Source organism: Clupea harengus, chromosome 5, assembly GCF_900700415.2.
Source record: "Clupea harengus chromosome 5, Ch_v2.0.2, whole genome shotgun sequence".
NCBI classification, from domain to species: Eukaryota; Metazoa; Chordata; class Actinopteri; order Clupeiformes; family Clupeidae; genus Clupea; species Clupea harengus.
Window position 1 is genome coordinate 20,190,243 of NC_045156.1, and position 23,236 is coordinate 20,213,478.

The 23,236-nt window shown below is 41.4% G+C and overlaps 1 protein-coding gene across 5 annotated transcripts in view; it reads right to left on the bottom strand.

The window, feature by feature from the left end:
- Window positions 1–20,004, bottom strand: part of tox2 (TOX high mobility group box family member 2) — a 90,106-nt gene extending 70,102 nt beyond the window's left edge. Inside the window, exon 1 of one of the 5 annotated variants that reach the window (XM_031568023.2) lies at window positions 19,011–20,004. In XM_031568023.2, the coding sequence (XP_031423883.1) occupies window positions 19,011–19,112 (102 nt within the window). In that variant the 5' untranslated portion in view covers window positions 19,113–20,004. The remainder of the gene's footprint in view (window positions 1–19,010) is intronic. The other 4 variants (XM_031568021.2, XM_031568024.2, XM_042707850.1 and 1 more) reach the window with 4 other exon arrangements.
- Window positions 20,005–23,236: the final 3,232 nt, after the last annotated feature.

Here is a 23,236-nt window from a genome sequence, read left to right on the forward strand (position 1 = left end):
GGGTGATACTGGCTGAGTGACCCATTTAGGGCCAAGACTCTGTGCTGACAAGAGTCTGTTATGTCTAGGACATCTGGAGGGCCCGAGGCACTGGAGTATGACTGCATACATTTGATCGAAAGAAAAATACTTTTGACACAGACGCACAGACACACAGAGATACACCCACACACACACACAGACACTCACACACAGACACACACACACAAATGTCTCTACCTATGCTGTGCAGAAGCAGAAGGGAGAAAAAAAAGCTGATCCTTACTAAAAGAAAAAAAAATGGAAAAAAAGAGATGGAGATTTCATTTGACCGCTACATGGAGACAGGGAAAAAAAAGAAAGAAATAAAGAAAAACCTGCTGGATTTGATCCAAGCTCAGTGCTGCTCAGGCTTAATTTGCTGAGATTTCAGAGCTGTGGCACCAGTTTCCTGAGAGGATTGCAGGGCAGAAATGTTAAGGGAGATCTAGTGATAAGTTCCAGAGCTTCCAGGGACAGCATTTACTTTATATTCATGTCTCCACCTAAATACAGGAGACCCTGCTGTCCAAGGGCTGTGGGTGTGTGTGTGTGTGTGTGTGGGGGGGGGGGGGGGGGGGGGGTCAGAGAAAGACCCATGTACCCATGGAAGAAACCCACTGGAACTGATCTCCCATTAAAGGTACAGTCCACAATTCTAATCCCATACAATTTTGTCAAATTCAGTGAATTAATACCTCATGGTCTTCTAGCTGTCCGTTCAGTGTTTGCTGTTCAAATCTCTGGCTCTGCAAATGGGAAACAAGAATAGTGGCTCGGACCGAGCCATAAACAATCCCAGCCAATCAACATGGTGCGTCAAGGGAGGGGTGTAATGATGAGCCATTGAGCTCAAATATCAACAACCTTTCACTAAACCGAAACTGCATCTTTAAGTACTCCAATGGAATCCTGGGATTTCTTAGTCTTTTATTTTTGTTTCTCTCTTTCTCTCCCCTTTTCCCACCCTTATCTGTATAACGCCTATCCACCCAATAGAATTGGCAACATTCTGAGATATGTCAATGACTGCATTTTGAGATGCAAAAATTAAGCTGCGGATGCGGCTTTGAACGCGTTTCCCCAAGGGTGCGAAAAACATTATTCCACGAGAAGATAAAGACGTAATTTGCACCAACAGAATGAAATGTGAGCTCTCTCCGTCTTCGTTCCTCTCATTCCCACTCAACGGAGCTTTACGATCATAACAAAACGTTCCCTCAAGATCGAAATGTGCATGCAGGGGTGTTTTTTTTTTATTCTTCTTATTATTATTTCATCTGTTCACACAGCTACTGTTAGTGGGTGGAGCTGGTGGAGTTGCATACGGCTCAAGGGCAGAGCAAAGGACAGGCGATTGTCACAGATTTACTTGTGTATTATCAGGGCTTACCATCAGACTCAATACCAGACCATATATCAAATATCTGCCATGAATAAGAATGGACCCATACACAGTGGAGCACACACTGACTGGTTTGTGACACCACCATGTACAGAATGCGAGTCCACAGGACAGAATGTACACTGCCAGTTGAGAAGAATTCCCTATTTACCCTAAATGGTACGCATGATTTAGAGCACTCGAGTATGGAATGCAGTGAGGATGAATTGATCATAGAATGAATTTATCAATGCACTGCGTACGGCCTCTGATGCGTTGAGCTTGAGCACTATAAACATAGCCACAGCTCCGTTGAAAGACATCATCTGTGGTAAGTTTTTAAATGAATAAGGTGATCATAATTGGCAGTTCCAGTGCGAGCGAGTGAACAAGGCGTAGTCAGACGCTTTGACTAAGACTGGAGAGGCCAAGACGGCCGTATGAAAAGCACTGACGTCCTGGCCGCTGCCATCTTGTTTTGTTTCTTTTGTAACCTGTAATCGGATTCCACATCCCGAAATAAATCAGGTTTGTTGAAAGGCAGAGGCAAGAGGCGGAAAAGATTAAATCATCAACCCCTTGTTTCAATTTTCCATATAATTAATTTGCGTAATAAAAAAAATGTAAACTCACAAATGATTTAGGGGAAATTAGCATTTTTAATCACAGAAGATTACTTTAATAACTCAATGAATGTGTGACAGCTGGCGCCACAGCAAACGTTGTCACATGTGTTTAGTTCTGCCACTGCAACCCATAGACGTAATGCAAATCAACCTAAGGTTGTTTCATAGCAACAGTGGTAGTGTGTGTGTGTGTGTGTGAGTGTGTGTGTGTGTGTGTGTGTGTGTGTGTGTGTGTGTGTGTGTGTGTGTGTAAGAGAGGGAGACAGTGTATGATAGGGGAGTAATTTCCCTTTCAAACCATGAGCTATTAGCTGGTAATCCGCAATTTCAGCCAGGCTCACCATACATGCTGGGGATATTTACAGTTTACAGTACGTAGCTGTTTATTATAGCAACATTAGGCCTGGCAAAATGCTTTGGGTTGGGTTTCCCACTGTCTCTTACCATTTTACAAAGACGTGAAAGGTATACCTTACTAAAGTTGTTCACTTTTCTACGCGTGTTTCCCAAGCCATGTCTGAAGAGTTCCTCTAAGATAAACCTTCCTATGTATACCTTAAGAGGCTGAATCCATGTTTTTCTGCCATTGATTATTGTCATTCACGTAGGTTTGAGCATGTGTGAGATGGGTATGATGGGCATGACTCAGATTGGAGTGCAGGTGGTCATTATTAGAAAGAACATAGTCACAAAAAAAAACAATTGACGTAGCGTTAAGAAGGCTTTGGGAAACCTACCCCTGGAATCAAGCTGATGCTATGATCTGTACCTTAGGGCCAACTTCAATGCATTCATTCATTCATTTATTTGCACCACGTTCATTGTTCCCTCTCTCGCTCTCTTTTTGGGCCCTAATTTCATTGGGCAACTGCCAACAAGCAAAGCAATGAGCAAAGTCTGCAAAATCTTTTAGCTAATTTAATACCATGAGCAAGAACCCTAAGCACAAACATGGGTGGGTCAGCGTAATGCTCCCACAAGCCACACGATAGCTTAAGTTCATGGGTGACGGACTTTGTTGCGATAGATCTCGTTGCTCGTTGCCCGTCAATGAAATTAGGGCCCTCTGTCAATCTCTCTCTAAACACCTCCTCTCGCACCTTTGAACTGCGCCACAAGTTCTGGTTACTGTGCTCATCGAAACCCAGCTGCCAAGTGACCCCTTTAACTCTGTCATCTTAAACATTTTCAACCATGTTTCTTTATACATATGGACACTGTGTGTGTGTGTGTGTGTGTGTGTGTGTGTGTAAGCATGTCCACCGGATGTCAAGGGTGTTGGTGCAGTTCTGACAGAAAAGGTTCCTGTAGTCAATTTGTGTATGGGGCCCTGTCGGTCATTTGGCTGTGTACAGTGCATCCAAGGGAAATGGCCTTTGTCAGAAGTCATTACCACATTTTTAACAGAAGCCACGTCGCTTAAAATTCCTATTCTTAAATGTACCATGGTGGCCAGACTTAAAAAAGTTTCATTTTTTTTAATTGTGTGTTTTTCATACATACAAGCTACCCAAAAATGCTCTGTATGTGCCCCACCCTCTTGTGGCCTAGACGGAAAAATGCTTTTTAAGAAAAAACAAACAAAAGAAAAACATTAAACAGCTTTGTTTTTATTTACCTCTCTTTACAGAGGCAGCTGCCCAGCAGTTAATATGTGCACACTGGCTGACACAAGGAGTAGGTCCCAGTGGTATTCTGTTTACAGTTAATGCATGGTCATTCCAGTGTAATACTCTAGGGAGAATCTTATCAGCACGGGGGGGATACATGGAGTACATTTAAACATTACTCACTATTAACATCCCACAATCTTTCTACCTCCCCCTCCCACCCTCACCCCTCTGTTAATAACAGATTTATTCTTTGTAAGCATAAAAATGGATACGATCAAACTGTGAGTGGCACATAAGCCAGTGTGTGGTATGGTGTTGCATATCAACCTTCATGCCTTCAATCTCTAAGTGTCTCAAGCGTTGTGACTTCTAGCTAAATGTAAGAGCGCTGACTGGCAGTATAGGCTTACGATGAGCCCAGGGCTTGTTGGTTTTTGTGTCCGGGCTTTATAGACCAGCTGTTCTGTTTTATAATCCCATCTCTTTTCTCAACCATTATCACAACCTTACATGGCGACACACAGCCGCTTTTCTGTTAGCATCTTTTGGTGAGGCACAATGCGACACAATGTGAACCGATCCCGACGCTTATAGAGATGTGCGCTCGCTAACGTCGTGCTTTCTGGGCAAAAGGGAAGAGAAAAAAAAAAAAAAAGCCCATGAAAGCATAACCCCAACCGGTGCCCTGCAGGCATGGCATCCCAATGCTGTGCCAGCCTTTGGTGTCTATGCACTCGCATTGAGGAGCTTGAAGAACAGCATTTCTGGGAGTGGAAACCAGGCTTTTGAGCTTTTGATGTCTGATTTAGCATGCACTTCCAGATGGATGTTGGATTAAGTCTCAGGATGGATTTTGCATGAACAACACAGAGAAAAGAGAGTGATAAAAGCTTTATGTTACATATACTGACCGCAGTCAAATCTGTTAAATATGCAATTGAATGAGGAGGAGGGACCGGTGCCTGCCAAAGGGTTTATTGGACAGCGTCATTCTGTTGGTCACAATTACTTTATCCTCAGTATGGGCAAAGGAGGAATCGTCAGTTTTACACCACTGTTTGTTTTTTTCATGCATGCCTTTGGGCTACATAAATTCTGTTATTTACATATGAACATAAATGTATTCAACCCTAATGATACAGACATACAAAAGCCAATCCAAAAGACTGAGTTTCCTTTAACCACAGTTTTTTTCACAAATGCCATCGACTACATATAATTTGAATACTGTTTCCTGCTTAATGTTTTGAATGCAATTCATATAGAGATCAGTCATTACCTTCTCTGCATATTTTATCACTACCCCTCTCACGTCCTGATGCCTTAAGTTTAATCCTTGCATGCTTTTTCCCTTTTTCTCCACAGATTTTTTTTCTGTCTTCAGGCTGCATACAGAGAAACTATTTTCTCCACTCACTGTAAAATACTCAGAAAGCCTGAGTTGATTTGACAGGACAAGTACAAGGAAGAGCTATTACTGAACCGTGGAAAAAAGGTGATTTGGAAAGAAATGGCCTTAACTGGTACATTTGCAGTCTGCATTTTATCTAAACTCAAAGTGGTTTTAATTTGGCTTCACTGTTAATACCCTTTTTTCCCTCCGACACACTTAAGAAGGCTTTGCCTTTCCTCTTCTCATTTGTGAGGACAGAATGTTACACTACAAAATGCCGCAACATCATGATATTACTCTGGCTATTTTAAGACACACTAATGATAAAATACAGTGTGAAGGTGATATCATTGAGGTCTTTGGTTAGAGAGATAAACTGTAAAAAGAAAGCCGTACATAAACAGGCACCTACGACAAGACATTCATCGGGATCTGATTCTGAGTCAGGCCCTACCAAAACTAGAGTGCTTTCTGTCCTACAAGACCAACAGTCCCTTATAGAACTTCCCATTCTAGAGTGCACTTAACTTCTGTCCACACAAGATCTGTTTTTTTTTTTTTTCATTTTCTTCGTTCTTAGGTTTTCATTACAATTAGAATTCCTTACGTCTATGGCATTTCAAAACATGGACGGGTTCTGGGTACGCTTGTAATTTCGCCCAAGCTTTCGTGTTATGAGAACTTAGCCTCCGTGTTCACCTCGGCCATGTTTTCTTTCAATAGGTGGAAGAGGCCTCACTTCATTAAGCAGAGACCATGTTTATTTTTCTGCCTTTTCCTTTGCATTGTCATGTTCCTCCTGCTTTCTTCACCGTCTTCTTTGTTTGACGCTTTCACCTCAAACGTGACACGTGCGATCTTCTGTCGTTCAGACAATTTTTGGTAATGCCAATCGGCTCAGAGGCAACTATAAATAATTGTTTCATATTAAGTCTCATTTTGCAGCAGTGCCACAGCATTTCTAGCATATCATGGCACTGGAAAATGCACTGAACCTCATTTAACAGTTTACAACCCAACCACACATCAACAATTGAAAAAAAAAAAAATGAAAAAGATTACAGTAAACCCAGCGATTGCACACCGCACGGCGCACGGCCCTGAAATGTCAAAAGGGGAAGCCGTGGTGGCAAACTCATCTTGAAACTCATTTAGAGGCTGCAAAAATGTACGCAGCAATACAAATATTCACCTTCATTTTTTCCCTCAAGCTATGCTTAACAAATAAACTCCCATGCACTTACTTTTGAGTACACAGACTGTGAAATGGTGACATTCTGGCACACTGCCAAATGCTTATGGGACATTCTATGCTGTGAAAGATCCCTGATAGTGCCAACAAAGCTGAAAACTAAAAAGAAAAACAGAAAGAAAAATAAATAGGACCATATATAGTGAGTTGGACTTTTTCTAGAGTAATTTGACTCCCTCCTAATCATGAGTGACAGACAGGAACGTGAATTAAGAGCATTAAAGAGTTGCAAAAAGAGCTAAATAAATAATGAAACATGTACAAAAAAAAAGAACCGTTCTGTAACAAACCAAGCCATTTAAACAGCCAATTTGTAACTTCATCTGGATTTCCTGATTAGGTTCTTTGAAAAGTTAATTAAAATGCCGCGAGGAAATGCACGTTTGTTTAGCAAGTGGCTGCCAAAAACACACGAAAACAGAAGACCTCAATGTCAGCAGATGCTTGAAGCAGTCTTGCCAGAGCGTGCCATTTCTTTTGGCATGGCTAATCTCGGTTTAAAATGGCAAGTGTCTTCAGAGCAATATTGGCAAAATAACGGCACAAAAAAAAAAACATTTTTATCTCAATTTCACTCAGGTCAGAGTACTATCTAGAAAACAAGAGACCAATCAGTGATAATCCTGCATTTCCCTCTGGGATTAATAAAGTTCCTATCTATCTATCTAACAGTAAAGAGACAGAAATAGGTGGTTTGCGTGTGTGTGTGTGTGCACATGTATGGTTGTGCATGTGTGGGCATGTTAGTCTGTGGGTTTTTTAAACCTAATTAATGAATTCTGCGAACATTATCACAATGTGCCCCCATGCATTTAAATATTTAATAATGATACTCATTTGCCTTTTTTACATCGTTACAGTACAAACTCAATGAATACAGTTGCATCTCATGATTAAATTACTCTCGGGATAGGTGAACACACCCTTGAAAATGACTTGTCGTCACACACACACACACACACACACACACACACACACACACACACGCTAATACACACACAACAGCCTGCATGCATGCAAAAACTGAATCATCAGGTCATTTCTTGTTACCAGAATGCATATTTGTTTCTTTTCCTAGTAGCTTGATTCATACTGATCCCTATTAGAATAGAGTGAGAAGATTTCCGTTTTTTTTTGTAGCCTGTGACACTGACCAGACTGAGGTGTCATAATGACTGCTTTCCTTCATCTATTAAACCATTTCACATTCTTCTAATAGCATTGGACATAAATCTCACACATTTGCAAGTACACTCCATCATTAACTCATGCAAATACACACACACACAAACACACACACACACACACACACACACACACAAACACACACACACACACACACACACACACACACACACACACACACACACACAGACACACAAGCTGACACAAATTAATAAGGGAAAATGTAAGAAATTTGTTTTGAAACATGCTGTCAGTGTGATAAAGCTAGTCTTCAGTTCTTTTGCCATAGTTTGTTTTGGGCAGTGTATGTGATTATGAACTGCTACCCACACGCCCTTCCAATCTGTCACCCAAGCGTTTGCAGAGAGGGGAGCCAGATTCCTCAGCCTTTGTGTCACAGATTAGACGAGAGTAGGAATGGGAGAGCTGCCTGTTTGCACTGTGATCGTACGTTATCTCAGTTACAACAACACACCGCATTCCAGACGCAAAGAGAAAAGACACTCACACACACACACACACACACACACACACACACACACACACACACACACACACACACACACACACACACACACACACACAATTGCACACAAGGTCACTCATTCCAATGCACACACACATGTAAGCTTTCAATACACAGAGACACCTGCACAGGGCCGGGGAACAGAACTCGCCTACTTGTCCTTGTGCCTCACAAAACGTACTGAACATGAACACCAACAACACGACACATACCGAGCCCTTTCCCAGGTGCCCCAATAACACAGACTTGATTCTCTTTTTTTCTCTTTTTCTATTTTAAATGTCCATAAACTGTGACCAAAAATAAATAAACACATCGTGAACAAACAGCTCAGCAGTCAGTTAAAAGAGAGCAAGCAGGAGGAGGACGTGAGGAGTGACAGGCTGAAACCACACTCTGGGCATATGGAGGGGGTGGGGGTGGGGGTGAAGGGGTGTCTGGGTGGGGTTAGGGGTGTGTGTGTGTGGGGGGGGTTGATGGCAGGCTACCAGTGGCAAACAGCCCCAAACCTCAGCGGAGCTGTCCAAAGCCACTGGATGAGAAAGCAAACAAGCAGCCTTCCTAAATCCTCTGAAAGAACTTCAACTTTCGGCAAGTGTGTGTGTGTGTGTGTGTGTGTGTGTGTGTGTGTGTGTGTGTGTGTGTGTGTGTGTGTGTGTGTGTGTGTGTGTGTGTGTGTGTGTGTGTGTGTGTGTGTGTGTGTGTAAGCGTGCATGCGTGTGTGAATGTGTGTGTTTGTTCACGTGTGCATCTGAGAACTGCAGCCAGCATATATTCACTGATTTAATCCCCTGATAACAATAACGTGACGCTGTTACACCGCAACAAAGGACTAATTCTATATGATCAAAAGAGAGATCCGATTGCACATTGACTAACAGGCCTGCCACCTTACCACCTGCACCTCAAACCAAGTTTTTAGATGAGTATGCAACTAAACTCCAACTCTTCTAGAAAATGTTGTGAGGTAAAACTTGGATTAAAAAGTTCACAAATGTGAGCCTGTGTATCATACCAACGTAGCTTTAATGGCTACTGCATCATACTTTATGATTGGCCATATTCAAAAGATAACCACTGCATACAATGTAGGACAGGATGTTGCCTACCTTGAAACAACCCAGCTCATAAACATCTCATCTCATTCATGTTCCATGAGCAAAATCACCTTGGTTAAAAAGTGAGGTTAAAAATCTGGTGAAATATGGGCCTAGAACTCTCAATGAATTCAAAGAGTATGTTAAATCTAAACTGCCATGCTTTTTGACACCTGTGGGATGCAATAACACATTTGTAAGCAGTTCTGCCCAGCAGACACAGCACATTATACCTCTTCTCGGAAACCTGCTAATCTTTTCTATCTGTGCTCTGGTTTGGGCTGTAGTAGTTGCACTTTAGCGCACAATTGTGTGCAGTTTCAGCTACCGGTCGGGTGAGCAAGGGGGAGAGAGAGACAGAGAGAGAGAGCCAGAGAGAGAGAGACAGAGAGAGAGAGAGAGAGAGAGAGAGAGAGAAAGAGGGCCCAGAGGCAGCTCACTCTCGAGGCCCTGGGGCTATGCCTAAGCTGGGCCCTGAGCCAGCCATCTCTCCCTGTGTTTGCACAGGACATGCCATAGGAAGCTAAGACAACTGCTGGTGTTTGCCCAGCCTAGAACACACTCTCCTAATACAGCGCACAGCTGCATTTTTCCCCTCTGTTCAGACTTCTCTCTCACACACACTGTTTATTTATTCCTTCTCCACACATGTATCCTATGGAATCTGGATCCATCTCCACTTCCAAGAAATGCCACCGTGATATGGGAACGTCGGAGTGCACTGCACTGAGGGGAAAGGTATGCGCAGTCGTTTCACCTCCAGGAGAAACTCAGCATTAGGGGGGAATTAAATAAACCAGTGCTGCATGGAATTGAAAGGCCCTTTTGAATAAGAGAACTCGGCCCTGGATCCAATGTCGCTGTGTCAATGAACAACATGGAAGATGTAGAGAGGGCTGGCGGTTGGTAACGGTGATGATCTTGCAAAGTTTTCACTCCTCTAAGAGCCTCATCAGTCTGATGTCGTTTTTTTTTATCGCTGACTCGAGCTAATAACTATTTCTAGTGGCTCCAGGTTAAGTTAGTCGATAATCAGCACAGATATAACACCAGCGGCCCCCCTGACCATGTCAGACTTTCCACATTATGACCTGTCAAACCTCCATGAAATTGTTCTCTCTTTTTTTTCCTCCCTTCCTTTCTTCCATATTCCCTTCCTGTCCATGGCAAGCCATCACAGAGGTTATTTTATACCCGGGCTTTAAAACAATGCCACCATGTAGAGCTACTACACATTAAAACAATGGGGCAACATGACCCTTCACCTTGAGCAGACACACATACACACACACACACACACACACACACACACACACACACACACACACACACACACACACACACACACACACACACACACACACACACACACACACACACACACACACACACACACACACACACACACACACACACACACAAATGCCATGGCATATGTATTTTGCTATTTATGCTAATATACCGCTCAACTGCTTTTCAAGGTTGGCAGGTTCAGCAGCATTTTTTTTTATTATTACCTGCTGTTCAGAAATCTGACGGGGGTGATGTGTATAAAGAAGGGGTTTCTCTTGCACTTAAAATAAACAGATGATAAAATGGCAAACAGTGAGGGGAATGGCACGCAATTTTCTTCGATTCCGCTACGGCCGACTGACACGAAAAGAATGGAATCAAAAATGTGATTCTCCTCGTGGCGCATGATACAAAGTCGCCACCGTCGTCTTGATCAATAACCGCTTTTGAGGTGACGGAAGAGAACAGACGGAGTGACTCACATCCACTTGCTGTTGAATTTCAATAACATCCTGTTGGTTTCTATAAACGATACTATCTGAGCGCGGAGGTCAACACGTTTAACACATTCAAGATGTTCTGATTCCACCCTCAATGTTCTACACCCTGCACTGCGAGCACATTACACCTCATACACCCTCTTGAAAAGCGGGGAGGACAAAAAACACCCTTTTCTGAGTAAAGAATGGAGAACCACCCAACACAACGAAAAAAGAAAAGAAAAAAGCGTGGCGGATGATATGCCATCCGCTTTAATGTCAAAAGGACACTTCGAACTAATACACGAGAAGCCATTTTGCAAAGGTACAAACCCCATTTTGCTATCTCTTCATTTCTCCAGAATTTCTCCAGGCAGGAGAAGTCCCTGTGGAAAAATGCAGGAAGAAAAGAGCTTTTGCTCCCTTCAGTGTTAAACAAGAGGCCATTTTGTAACGGTATGCACACTGATATTGCTTCCCCCAATGACTGACTTTATTCTCTTTTTTTTTCAAAGATTGGGCTTTCTTGTCACACATGTTTATTAGAGGACCCTGTGTGCATCGGTTCCTATGGAATTGCTGCTTTTTTTTCTCTTTTTTTTTGTTGGCAATAGGCTTTTGTGAGGAAACTGTTAAATCCCAACAGACCTAGTATTTTTATTCCTTTTTTTGACTTCTTTAGTTAGAGCCATCCATCAGCATTTCATGCAGTTTGGGTTTTGAACCACACAAAGTGCACTAAAACAATAAACGTCTGTCTTTCAAGTGACGGTCTGGGCTAGGACACATCTGGTGGCAGGGCTCATTTTGGTTTTCCACATTGCTGATTGACATTACAGACGACTATAATGCACAATCCAGAGGGAAAAAAAGAAAAGCCCTACACACACACGCACACACCAACAGACTCACACATACATACACACACACGCATACATACATCCATATAACATAATGAGGAGCAGTAACGTAGACCTAACGAGAGAAGGAGCGCTACTGCAAAACCTGCCACTTCCTGAGGGTTACTGTGCTCAAGCACAATGACACGCCACGCAACTTGTAGGAAAAAAAGGACCCACATCAAATGCAAAGGGATCCAGATCAAAGAGCGAAATGCTGACAAAAAAACTGAATGGGGGCTTCTGAACTTTTTAAAGGTTTCCTTCTTTTTTCACTCTATTTGGGGAGAGGAGGGAGAGCATGTTTAGTCCCTTTTTTAAAGAAACAAACAAAGCTTGCAACTACTAAAAACGTCTTTGTGATTCTCCGCAATAAACACGGAACACATGATGTTCACAGTCAAGTGAGTTTTCAGCAACTCAAATGCCCCAAATTTCATTAAGAAATGGGACCTCACTCGAGGCAGGTGCTAAACATCAATTAAAGTGCCTCAACATTTCAACACCTAAAACCTATTAGCAAACATTATGAGACACGGGGATCATTACACAGTAGGCCTTGGCGGCACCCGAGAAAAAGATAACCTTTTTTCCTTCCTCCCTCTCTCTCTCTCTCTCACTCTCTCCAGCAGGTTCTAATGAAGTCCAAGCCATCTCCCACAGGACGACCATCATTATTATTTACTGCGAGCGTTACTGAATCAGCCTGCTATTCTTCATCATGCCAGGAGCCATTCAAAGGATCAGCCCACTCACTGCAACTCCAGCGCTCTCCTTGCCAAGCCCAATTAGCAGACAGCTAGCATTCGCTCCCTCCACAACCAATTTGGAATTTCAAAAAAGCAGGCAAAAGATCCATATCATGGGATTAACGTACCCATGGTTTTGTTGTATTTTTTTCTGTGTTGTCTTTTAAAAAGTGTTCAAATTTATTTCAAATGCCTTGCCTCTTTTAATCTGAATGTATCACAGAATGAAATATTCAACGAAATGTGATATGACTGCAGTCATTTCGTAAAAGCATCTTGGAGGTAAGGGAGAAAGCAAAACATGATTCCATTAATGACCAAATACAGCATCAAGCACTGGGGCTGACAGTGGACCTACGAGAAATGTGTTGTTTCTCTTAATGAATCTCTTCGTCTGCACTGATACGTATGTGTTCAGGATATTGCAGGCTGTGTTTACCCAGATACAATCTAAAGACAGTAAACTCATTTAAACTTACAAAGGCTTCTGATTGTAGAAGATACCAGATAAAAAAATAAATCGGTCGCTAGAATGAAAGAGTTTTGGCTTCTTTCTCAGTCGATAAATCACATGTACTTTGGCAAAGGCTTTGCAACTATCAAATACTATACGGCACAGACCACAAGTATTAGAACTGGTTTTCAAATGCTATCATGAGAAGATTAGACTGATGAATATACTCAGTGTATTTAAAGTCCTCCATGACCTATTTACAAGGAGGTTATACAGAGCAATAATTATAATTGATCTTCACTGTACGGGAAGCTTTAGCAGACAGCACTAAATGTGTAGGACTGTCAGCAGCGGTCCGGCAATTGCTAAAAAACACTGTCTATCTAAGGTGCCAAGCAGCATATTGCGATCCCAATACCATTTCAGTTCATTTTTTCAGAACACGTCTACCTAACCATCTTTAAATTCAGATGGAGGCTAAAAAAAAACCTAGCGAATAGCAGAATGCATATCACTTTTTTTTCTCCTCCTCTCTGCCCCCTTTTCTGTGTGATGCATTCCTTGCTTTATGATATGCATGGGTTCACACTTTCCCCAGTGAGAATAGCACTGCTGCGTGGAGTCCCCAGTCAGCAAAATAAATGAATGGCCAAAGAGGAGCCCAAGTGCACTCTGTCAACCTAAGACTGGTTATTTCCACTTAATTAACTTCTCTGTGTTCCCAACACAGTCAGGACTGCTGGGCTTACAATTCATTTCATATCTCTATTAGGGCCATGGTGTGCGGGGGGGGGGGATTGTACAATGAAATGTAATGAAACAGGGGGGGTGAAACAGAAGCATGCATGGGAAGTGGATTACAAAGAACTAACAGCAAAAGACGAAATACGCCTGATGTTCGGGTAATGATTATATAGGACCTGGAAATAGGACAACAGATTAAAATCTGTATATAGGGTTCTTTTTTATGGTTTGTGTGAGTGTGTGTGTGTGTGTGTGTGTGTGTGTGTGTGTCTGTTTGTAGGCGGAGGGACTGTTCACAATGTTACTTTTAAATCAGACCTACAATTGTACACCTGAGGCTTACTCCCATCGAATCACTTGCTCCATAGATTTTGCCTCAGGGTGTATTACCAGTTCAAATACATCACACATTCACAGACACGTACACACACAGACACACACACAGAGACACACACACACACACACACACACATAGAGAGACATGAAGAAAGAAAGATTAAGACTTATAAATGGAACTCCTGCTGCTCAAACAAGGAGTTAAATAAAAATGCAACAGATCAGCTGGATTGTGATGTAAATGAATGAATACTTATATGTAAAACAACTCAACTGCAGTACTATAGTGTGGCGTATTGATCTTTTTTTAAAAGTAAAAGACATTTGCACAGTGAGATGTGCTGCGCTGCGGCCCATTTCCAGTAATTGCTAGGCCTTGGGGTTATTTTTAGTTCATTTAAAGCCCAGTCTAAAACCTAAAAGAGACAGGTCTGAATTTTACATTAGAAGCTCGATATGACGAGCAGCCTTGACAGATCTTATAAACATCCACAAATGAATCAGGGCTGTTTTAAGTAATTATTCCAATAAAAGCCCCGAACATCTGGTAGTAAGCCACCTACACTTAGACTGATTTGACTTAGCCTGAGTATTTACTTAGAGTCTCTATAAAAACAGCCAACATGTTAATAACATAAGTGGCAATATCTCCATGAACAATACAAGGATACAGTGTTGTCTTCCATGTACATTAGTATGGTAGTATAACAGTGTGATCAAGTTACATGTGCTTTAATTGAGGTCACATTGCTGTTGTTGCTCTCATTTCAGTGATGCATGAAAAGTGCACTTCAACATAGCCTACTTCACATTCTTCATTAGACAGCATATTATTATTATTTGAACATGGCCTGGATGGGAATATCTGTCAGCTTTGCATTCTGGATAGTCACTGTAATGCATGATACACTCTGTAATGACAGCACATAGGAGAAAAAAAAGTAGAGCAGCTCCCCCCAAACCTATCCAACTTCATTTTTTTTAAACAAAGTGAAGTAGCCTCAGGCAACGCGCAAGTCATAATACATTCAACAAATAGTCTCTTGGTGAAACATGCATTTATGAAGAAGTGGCCTTTAGTAAAGGCAGGCACGGAGCGTATGCTGAACAAACAATACACCCACTCATCAGAGGAAAAGAAAGAGAATGAAGGGAGAGATTGAGAGGAGGAAGACAGAGAGAGAGAGAGAGAGACAGAGAGAGAGAGAAAGAAAGAAAGAAAGAAAAAAGAGAGATTAGGGAAAAATCTCAGCTAAAAGTCTACATGACTCATAAGTCAATTGCAACTCCAGCTCACAGCCATTATCACATGGAGAACAGAGAAACTGAAGAGTTTTATCTACCATGGGTTTTATGGTCTAACATCATAAACCTTTTACAGTGCCTCATTCTAGCCGTGTGCTTGATAATAACTAACATTTTGCTCTTACAGTTGAAAGGGAACTAAAATGGTACTCTCAGAGTACACTACTGCCCGTGAAATCCCTTCAATCGCGAGATGCATCCTGACATACACAATTCTAAATGTGTGGCACACTTGGCGGAATACATTGTGTTGCCATGGAAACTGTGCATTAATTCATTCTAAGCGCCACAGGTCAATAGGGCTGGATAGGTCATGTTATCATATGGAACAATGACTGTTGCATACGGCTGGTTTAAAAACAGCAGAGTTGCAATACCCATCTGATTGGAATCCTCAGTAGCTAACTAGCTGTAAAAAAAAAACGTCCTGTGTTGTACGTGCTTCTCAGAGCAACCTCTTCTACCTTAAACTTTTTTTTACTGTCAGGAATTTAGTTGCTAGCATGTTAGCTCAGTTAGCTCAGGAAGTGAAGGCTGCTCATAATGGATGGCCTACTTTCCATGACCACTTCCGGTCCAACTGATGCACTGTACATGATGGCGCACATGACTGAAATGCACTGTTAGAAATAAACACATCCACTCGTGTATCTTTACAACACTAACATTTGTTCAGCAGTGAATTAGAAACGTGAATGATGATCCTGCTTGTCTTTTTGCAGTCCTTCAAATGAACCATCAACAATTCAACAACAATCTTCTCAGACTTCTTGCTCAAAGAAAATGTTTTCCTTATTCATATATGTTGAATGCAATAATCTAGCATATGGAATCAATTCACATTATATCTTTTAGCATAGGCCTACATTTGTCTCAGACTAGTTTATGCTATATCTCATCTGTAAAAAAGCCATGAGCTAAAACACATTAAAGTTGGTTAAATACTTCACATTTACATAATGGTATATAATATCATAACTCAAAACATTTAGAGTACATTTTGATGTATGGTACAGAAACTTTGTTTTCATACTATATTAAGAAGATTAAGACCCCTTTTTTTCTTTGTTTGATGCATTCACAGACATACTCTATCTACATGTAGGCCATAGTTGAGCTTAATCTAAAGCATTGAACTAAACATAGAGGACGGTACATAAAGAACATATTGAAATGCACATAGACTTGAAAAGTGTTTAATCCAGTTCCGTATGAAAATGAGAAAATAGCTAATTCTGTATTCTTTTTATTTAAAGATGTGGACATGTTAAGTATAAAATCAATTTCAATGTGTGCAGCATTTTGAGCAAGACGTGGAGAGGTTTTCAGCCCTAGAGGTGAAGGTAAACTCTAGTGAGAATTCTAAATGGTTTTAATGTTTATAGCCTCTCTGTGATTTGCAAAGGCCCAGAAAGCCTGTGGGACCCTTTACGGCATTCTATTTAGCTCCACCGATTAATAAAGACCATTATGTTACAAAAATGATCATACATGAGAATGTTGATTACAGTTTACTTTCTTTCCTGACACTCCCTCCCACTGACATATTTTTTCCCATGTGCAGTAAAGGAATCAGGAATCAGGAAATCCAGTGGGACCTTTAGTTCAGCTCTTAAATACTTGATGAGAGCAAGAGAACACTGGAAATAGCACACGATCAAAATGCCATTCAAGCATATATATAGGCCTATCTGATAAAAATAGGAACTGAAGGACTGGAAGACATTAATCAATGTAGCGTGAAACTCATTAATTGCCACAGTTGATTGGTCCCCAGAGAATATCACATGCAAATTAGAAATACCTTCCAATGTTATTTCAAACCATTTATACTGTCTGATATCGCTAGCTACATGTCACTACAAACTGTGTCATATTCTTTGCTCTGGCATATTTTACTCCTTATTGTTAAAATTGTAGGACAAAAAAAAAACCGTAAAGGCTGAACTCGGAGTTTGGTGAATTCTACAATGAGCAAATACTAAATGTTAAACTTCTCAAAGTCTGTAAGGAATGTTCAACACACATTGGGTGAAATCTTTTAACCTCTGTAAAATGTGCAAATTAAGAATTTATACTGCGTACACCATACAGAATGCGCGACTTCGACGCATCAGCCTATACGATGACATATCCCAAGGCTGTTCTCTACTACTGCTCTATGGTAGCGAAAATGATCATTTTGTACACTCAGCTTATGTCTACTCCGTATGCAAACTGCTCCAGCGACAGGTGCAGATACCCTTTGCTATTTATCCCTATGGTATTAAAATCTCCCAAACAGTCGAGGTTCAAATTTCTTCTGTGAACTCATGTAAATCCAGACATAGTGAATGGGGAATTTGATACGTGAACATATAAACACGCATTAGGCCTACTGGTGGCAAAATACTGGGAATATTAGATAGTCAAGAAAAGAGACAGCACATAGAACTACAGCACTGTGTTAGTTTATGGGTTTTAAAGTGAGAAATGAAGTTCGTAACATATTGAAGTCGGTGGCAAAATCTCATGCAACTGTGTGCGCCTCTGCGAAGCTATTAAGCCCGCGGCGATGTTCATTTACAGCACACATATCTGTTTTCATTTAATACACTTGAAATTCATTTTCATGCATCATGTCTGTTGCTCAGATCTCCCCAAGGCGGGAGCTTACTGAATACTTGTCATTTCAAGTTCAATGCATGTAGCCCGAGACTACAGTGAGATATCTTTGAATAGATTTATCTCAGGGTTTTATTAGGTTTGGTTATAGTAGGGTACTATTTCTTCATGGCAATGCTTGGTCCTACTCCTCGTCCATATAGGCTATATTTCCTCCTCATCCATATAGGCTATCAGTAGCACAGGCTATGTAAATGCGTAGCCTACCTGGGCGACAGAAGCATCACAAATAGCTATTTTGAACTGACAGACGAAATGGCTATACAATTAACTCAAGAGTTTATCGTTACAGTTGTCTTCAGTTTATGACAAAGTAACAGCCGATTAATTATCCCACTAGTTTGTCAAGTTAACACGTGGAGAGTCTTACTGCCACATCGTAGCCCAAATAACACGACAGAAGATAAGCTGCTGTTTAAATGTATCAAAACGAAATATACATACAAAAACCAAGCGTGGATTTGTATTTCCAGCGTTGACAGAAAATGTATCCAGAAACCGAAGAATTACGTCAGTATTTGAATCCCGCTCATACATTCGCAGAACTGATGGCAAAGGGCGCTCCATCTTCTCTTTAGGAAAGCTGCATCTACCGATATTTTCACTCGGGTACGATGTGGGATTTGGGCACTAGTTTTTGGCTCAGGGGTGGTACCAACTATCCAGGAGTTGCTAGAGAGCAAGTGGACATGTAGGCTGCATCCTGAATTTTGGAGAGCGGCAACTTACTTTGGGGCATTTTCAACATACGCCAAGTAGGTAATGTTCTACTCCATCAGAGAAGCAACATAACTAAATGATTTCAAGCGGGAGCCAGACGAATACTTCAACACAGAGAAGAAAAAGTGACAGTTTGGTTGGAAATACAATGTATAGCCTTGGCGTGTATGATAAGGTAGGCTACACGTAAATGCCAAACTGTAACGTGCAGCACTGACTGCGCTCCAACAGTAACTTAAGCAAAAAATGAATGCATACTAAATGAGTAATTACCTTGTTGCAGTGGTAATAGTCCAAAGAGCCGAGACTGGAGTCAGTAGGTAATGTACATGAGCCCACGCTTGAAGGAGGTGCAGGATAAAATCTCACGTCCATCTCAGAGTCCGCAAGACTGACGGCATGAAAACAGGTTCAGCGTCTGTGTGAGTCCTCTCTCTCTCTCTCTCTCGCTCTCGCTCTCTCTCTCTCTCTCTCTCCCGCTCTCTCGCTCTCTCTCTCTCCCGCTCTATTGTCAAACCAAACAAAAAGAAACAGAGGAATTGAAAGAAAAAGGGGGTTGAGTCTCTTCCAAGCACTCTTTCCTCATATCCGTCCGCAGTCTTTAGTTCAACATCAACCTCGAACTAACAGAGATGCCCGGTCAATTTTTACAATATATTAACTTAACGTAGTAAATACATGCAAGTTCACTTTGAAAAAGAACAGACGTGGCTTCTGATCGGCCAGAAAACTGATGCGAGTCAGACAAACTCTTTAACAACGACAGATAATAATGTATGTTATTTATGGCTACGCATAAAACTGTTGTTTTACCTAACGTTAGTGTTAGTCTATTTTCCGTAGCGCACTCACTGGCTTTCCCTATCTGCTTTGTCATGTGGGAGTGTGTACCCATGCGTTAATTTCGATTGGGAGTTCGACCGTTCTCTTCATACCAAATGCCAAGCGACCTCTGCCGATGGGAAAGGGAATGGTTAAGGAGCGCCAGGAGGAAAATGGGGGGAGGAGAGGGTATCAAGTTGGATTGACAATCGCTCCTCAAATGCTGAGGTGGAGATAACTGTCCTGCAGCCCAAATGGGCAGAAAGGATCTGTCAGTGCGCACATTTAATATTAAAGTTGGGTTCAGGTGCTAGTCAGAAGTGTGTAAATGAAAGGGTATGTTTACCCACAGAGTGAATTTTACTCCCAGGACCTAGTTTTATTGAAGCAATGTTTCAATACACTTTCGACCTTCATCAGGCACAGTGTAGGAATGAGATCAACTGGAGCTCAGTGTAATGAGATGACAGAGGGTTGAGAAGGCAAATAATTCCCCGTGGTTATACAAGATTTAGCTTTTATCTATATGGTGGAAAGAAATGGCTACTTCCCAAACATTTGCATCTCAGGCTCCATAAAAACCAGCCCCTGAACTATCCTGCATTCTGTGGGGTATCAAGGGTACTATCACAAAAGAAGAGAAAAATAAAAGACATAAACAATTAACTGTAATTATTTTTCTTTGATGTTGGTAGAGCACTAAAGAGATAAAGTATCTTCGCATGAGAGGAAATACATATACTTCACACTAACATCACAAAGCATAGGAGTAGATACACCACACCTTTGGACTATGTGAATTGTGTCACAGTGCAAACACACTGCTGTCATTACCTTCAGAGGGCCAATGTTGCCCAGAACTGACTACTAATTTAAATTATCATATCTGCACGGGAGACAATAACATTGTCAGAGCAGGCCAGCCACAAGCTGCAGAAAAGTTGGGGGAGGGAGATGCCAAAAGCAGCATTCAACATTCAAATCGCAGCAGAGTTGTGTACAGCTGAGTTCTTCAAAAAGGAAATTCGCCAGCCAACAGTTTTGTGTGTGCGTGTGTGGGTTTGTGTGTGTGTATGAGAGAGAAAGAAAGAAAGAAAGAAAGAAAGAAAGAGAGAGAGAGAGAAAGAGAGAGAGATCATGTTTGTGTGTATGCATGCATGCATGCTAACAATGTGTCTTTATGTCCACATTTGCTCTAGTCTGAGGTGCGCATGTGCATGCATGTTGCCATGCCTCTGCCTGTGTGTGAGTGAGTTGTCATTGTCATCGCAGTAGGACCCTTGTATTCTCGGCAGGACTGCTGGTGTGTCAGTCAGCTCATTACCCCGTGTGTGTGAGGCTGCACGACAGTCCACATGGGCTCTTGTTGTGGGGCTGTGCCTGAGCCTTGGCCTTGGGTGGGGACTTGTTTAATAAAAGTCACAGATGGAGCACTCAGCGGGCCTGTGGAGCTGATCCAGCAACAGCTTATATAGACGACCCAGTCACAGCACAACCCACTGTCTCTGTGTGTGTGTGTGTGTGTGTGTGTGTGTGAGAGAGTGTGTGTTTGTAGGTAGGTATGTCTGTGCACATTTCCATGTGTGATGTGGATGGATGTGTGTGCACAGGGGGTTAACAGGCACAGAGATGCTATGGCATCATGGGAATGGAATGTGTAGTGCCTCCCGTCCCAGCATCCTTCAGTGTTAAACAAAAAAAAAAAACGAGGGGAAAAAAAGAACTGTGTGAACTGTCTGTGTGAATTCTAAAGATTAGTTTTTATTTACGAACAATCAATGGGCCACTACCCCAACAACGAACAGAAACTAATTACAACTTCATTCACTCTTAATTACTTACTTAACCACTTAAGCAATTAGTGGAACAAATGCAGTCCCAGTTTTGTGGTCTCTGTAAAAAAGCAACGGGTGTCAAACTGGAATCCTAAAAGACTTTCTCCTCCAAAATATAAAATGACAGTGTTTGACATGTTACCAGCTTAGTATTTGAAAAACATGGACATGTTATGTGTTTTTTAAAGAGGTAGGCCTAGATGACCGAATACCTTTATATTCTGTGTAAATATTTTAGCATGACTCAAAGAGATAAGCTCAGGCTTAAAGTTGCCATTATAGGCCATGTATTTTCTCCAACACATACAAAATAAGAGGGATTACACAAGTATTATTTACTGTCAGGATAATCAGGACAGTAGAACACTCCAGGGCTATTGGAAGTGAACCTGTCAAGTTGAGACTCATCACTGACTACTACACCATATGAGAAAGCAGTCACCATTAAAGTTCGCTGCCTTTGTATGAACAACTCTTTGTTTTTTTGTTAGTAGATTGTGCCAGTTACCTTTAAGTGACAATGTTTTGAGAAAGACATCTAATTGTGAGGGTGTGTTTGGGAAAATTATCACAGATACTGTGTAGAAACCCCTTGAGATAAAGTGAAACTCTCTCCCACTCCCTCCTTCTCTCTCTCTCTTTCTCTCTCTCTCTCTCTGTCATCTCACAAACTGGCAAGCAGCTGGAACCAATGAAGGTAAATAAGAGGGTCACTGTACGTCTTACAGAGATCCATGTTTTTTTTTCATTCCCCTCTCTCCTTCTCTTACTCCTGACTAGTCTTACTGTCTTTCTGAAACACCTAATCTCAGAAGTGCTATGTGTGTACTGTTTGGGTGTGGGTGAGGGCTGACGCTAACATTTTGAAATGGATCTACACCGGCTGATTAATAGTTAGGATTACAGCATTTCTGTTGTAGTACAGGATGGGACTCAGCCAGTGAACAAATTATATTCATATTCCTATTGAGGAAAACTTGGCAATGGCCTCATTTTCGTTTTCAATTTTCATTTTCGAGTATTCCTTTTTGTTTTAAATAGTCTGCTGCAAAACAGTAGTAGAAAAGGTGCCAAGGGAAGTATTGCTGTATTGAGCTCACGCTTGAACATCTGCTAACCTCCACTGGCCCTCAGTCATAAGAGAGCTTTGTCTGTTTCCTGCTGAAAAGCTACCATTCAGGAAGCCCATCACTTGCCTGCCTTTTGCAGAGCAGATTTTGAACATGTGTTTGACACAGCAAAAACTGTTACATGGAGCATTTATACAATTCTTAGGTTCAGGTTACTATAAACTACAATGCCTTGTGTCAGATCATGTTGTGTATTCCCTAAAAATGCATTATTCATTGCTTCCCCAATGCTTCTGAAAATAGATGTTTGCATTGTAGTATTGAAGCTGAAGTGTGGTACAGAATAATTTGCCCTGTTTGGGCCTCTTTAACATTGTTTCTGTTCATGCTATACCTCCCCTATGCATGTATGCTTCTGCTCCTTCCTCTATGGTTGGTTGGTTGGATTGTGTCATGTTAAAACCTGTACTCACAATTTGCTATGAACACATAATGCATTATAAAGGTTTTGCTATAGCATTTTTATAAGGTGTTATGAAGTGTCCAGTGCAAGTTGATTTCTTTGTCTCAACACACTCAATCAGGTCTACAAACTGAGATACTTGCTATTTAGATCATGAATAATAAATGCGTCCGAGCTTGCTTACGCGTAATAAGTGTGACATTTAAAATCAAATGAGTGCACTTCACTTGCTGAAGTGTAGAATTTTCCCTCAACAAAAGAATTGACTCTGAGCCAGTGAAATGACTTAGATCAGCAGTTTGGTTATCA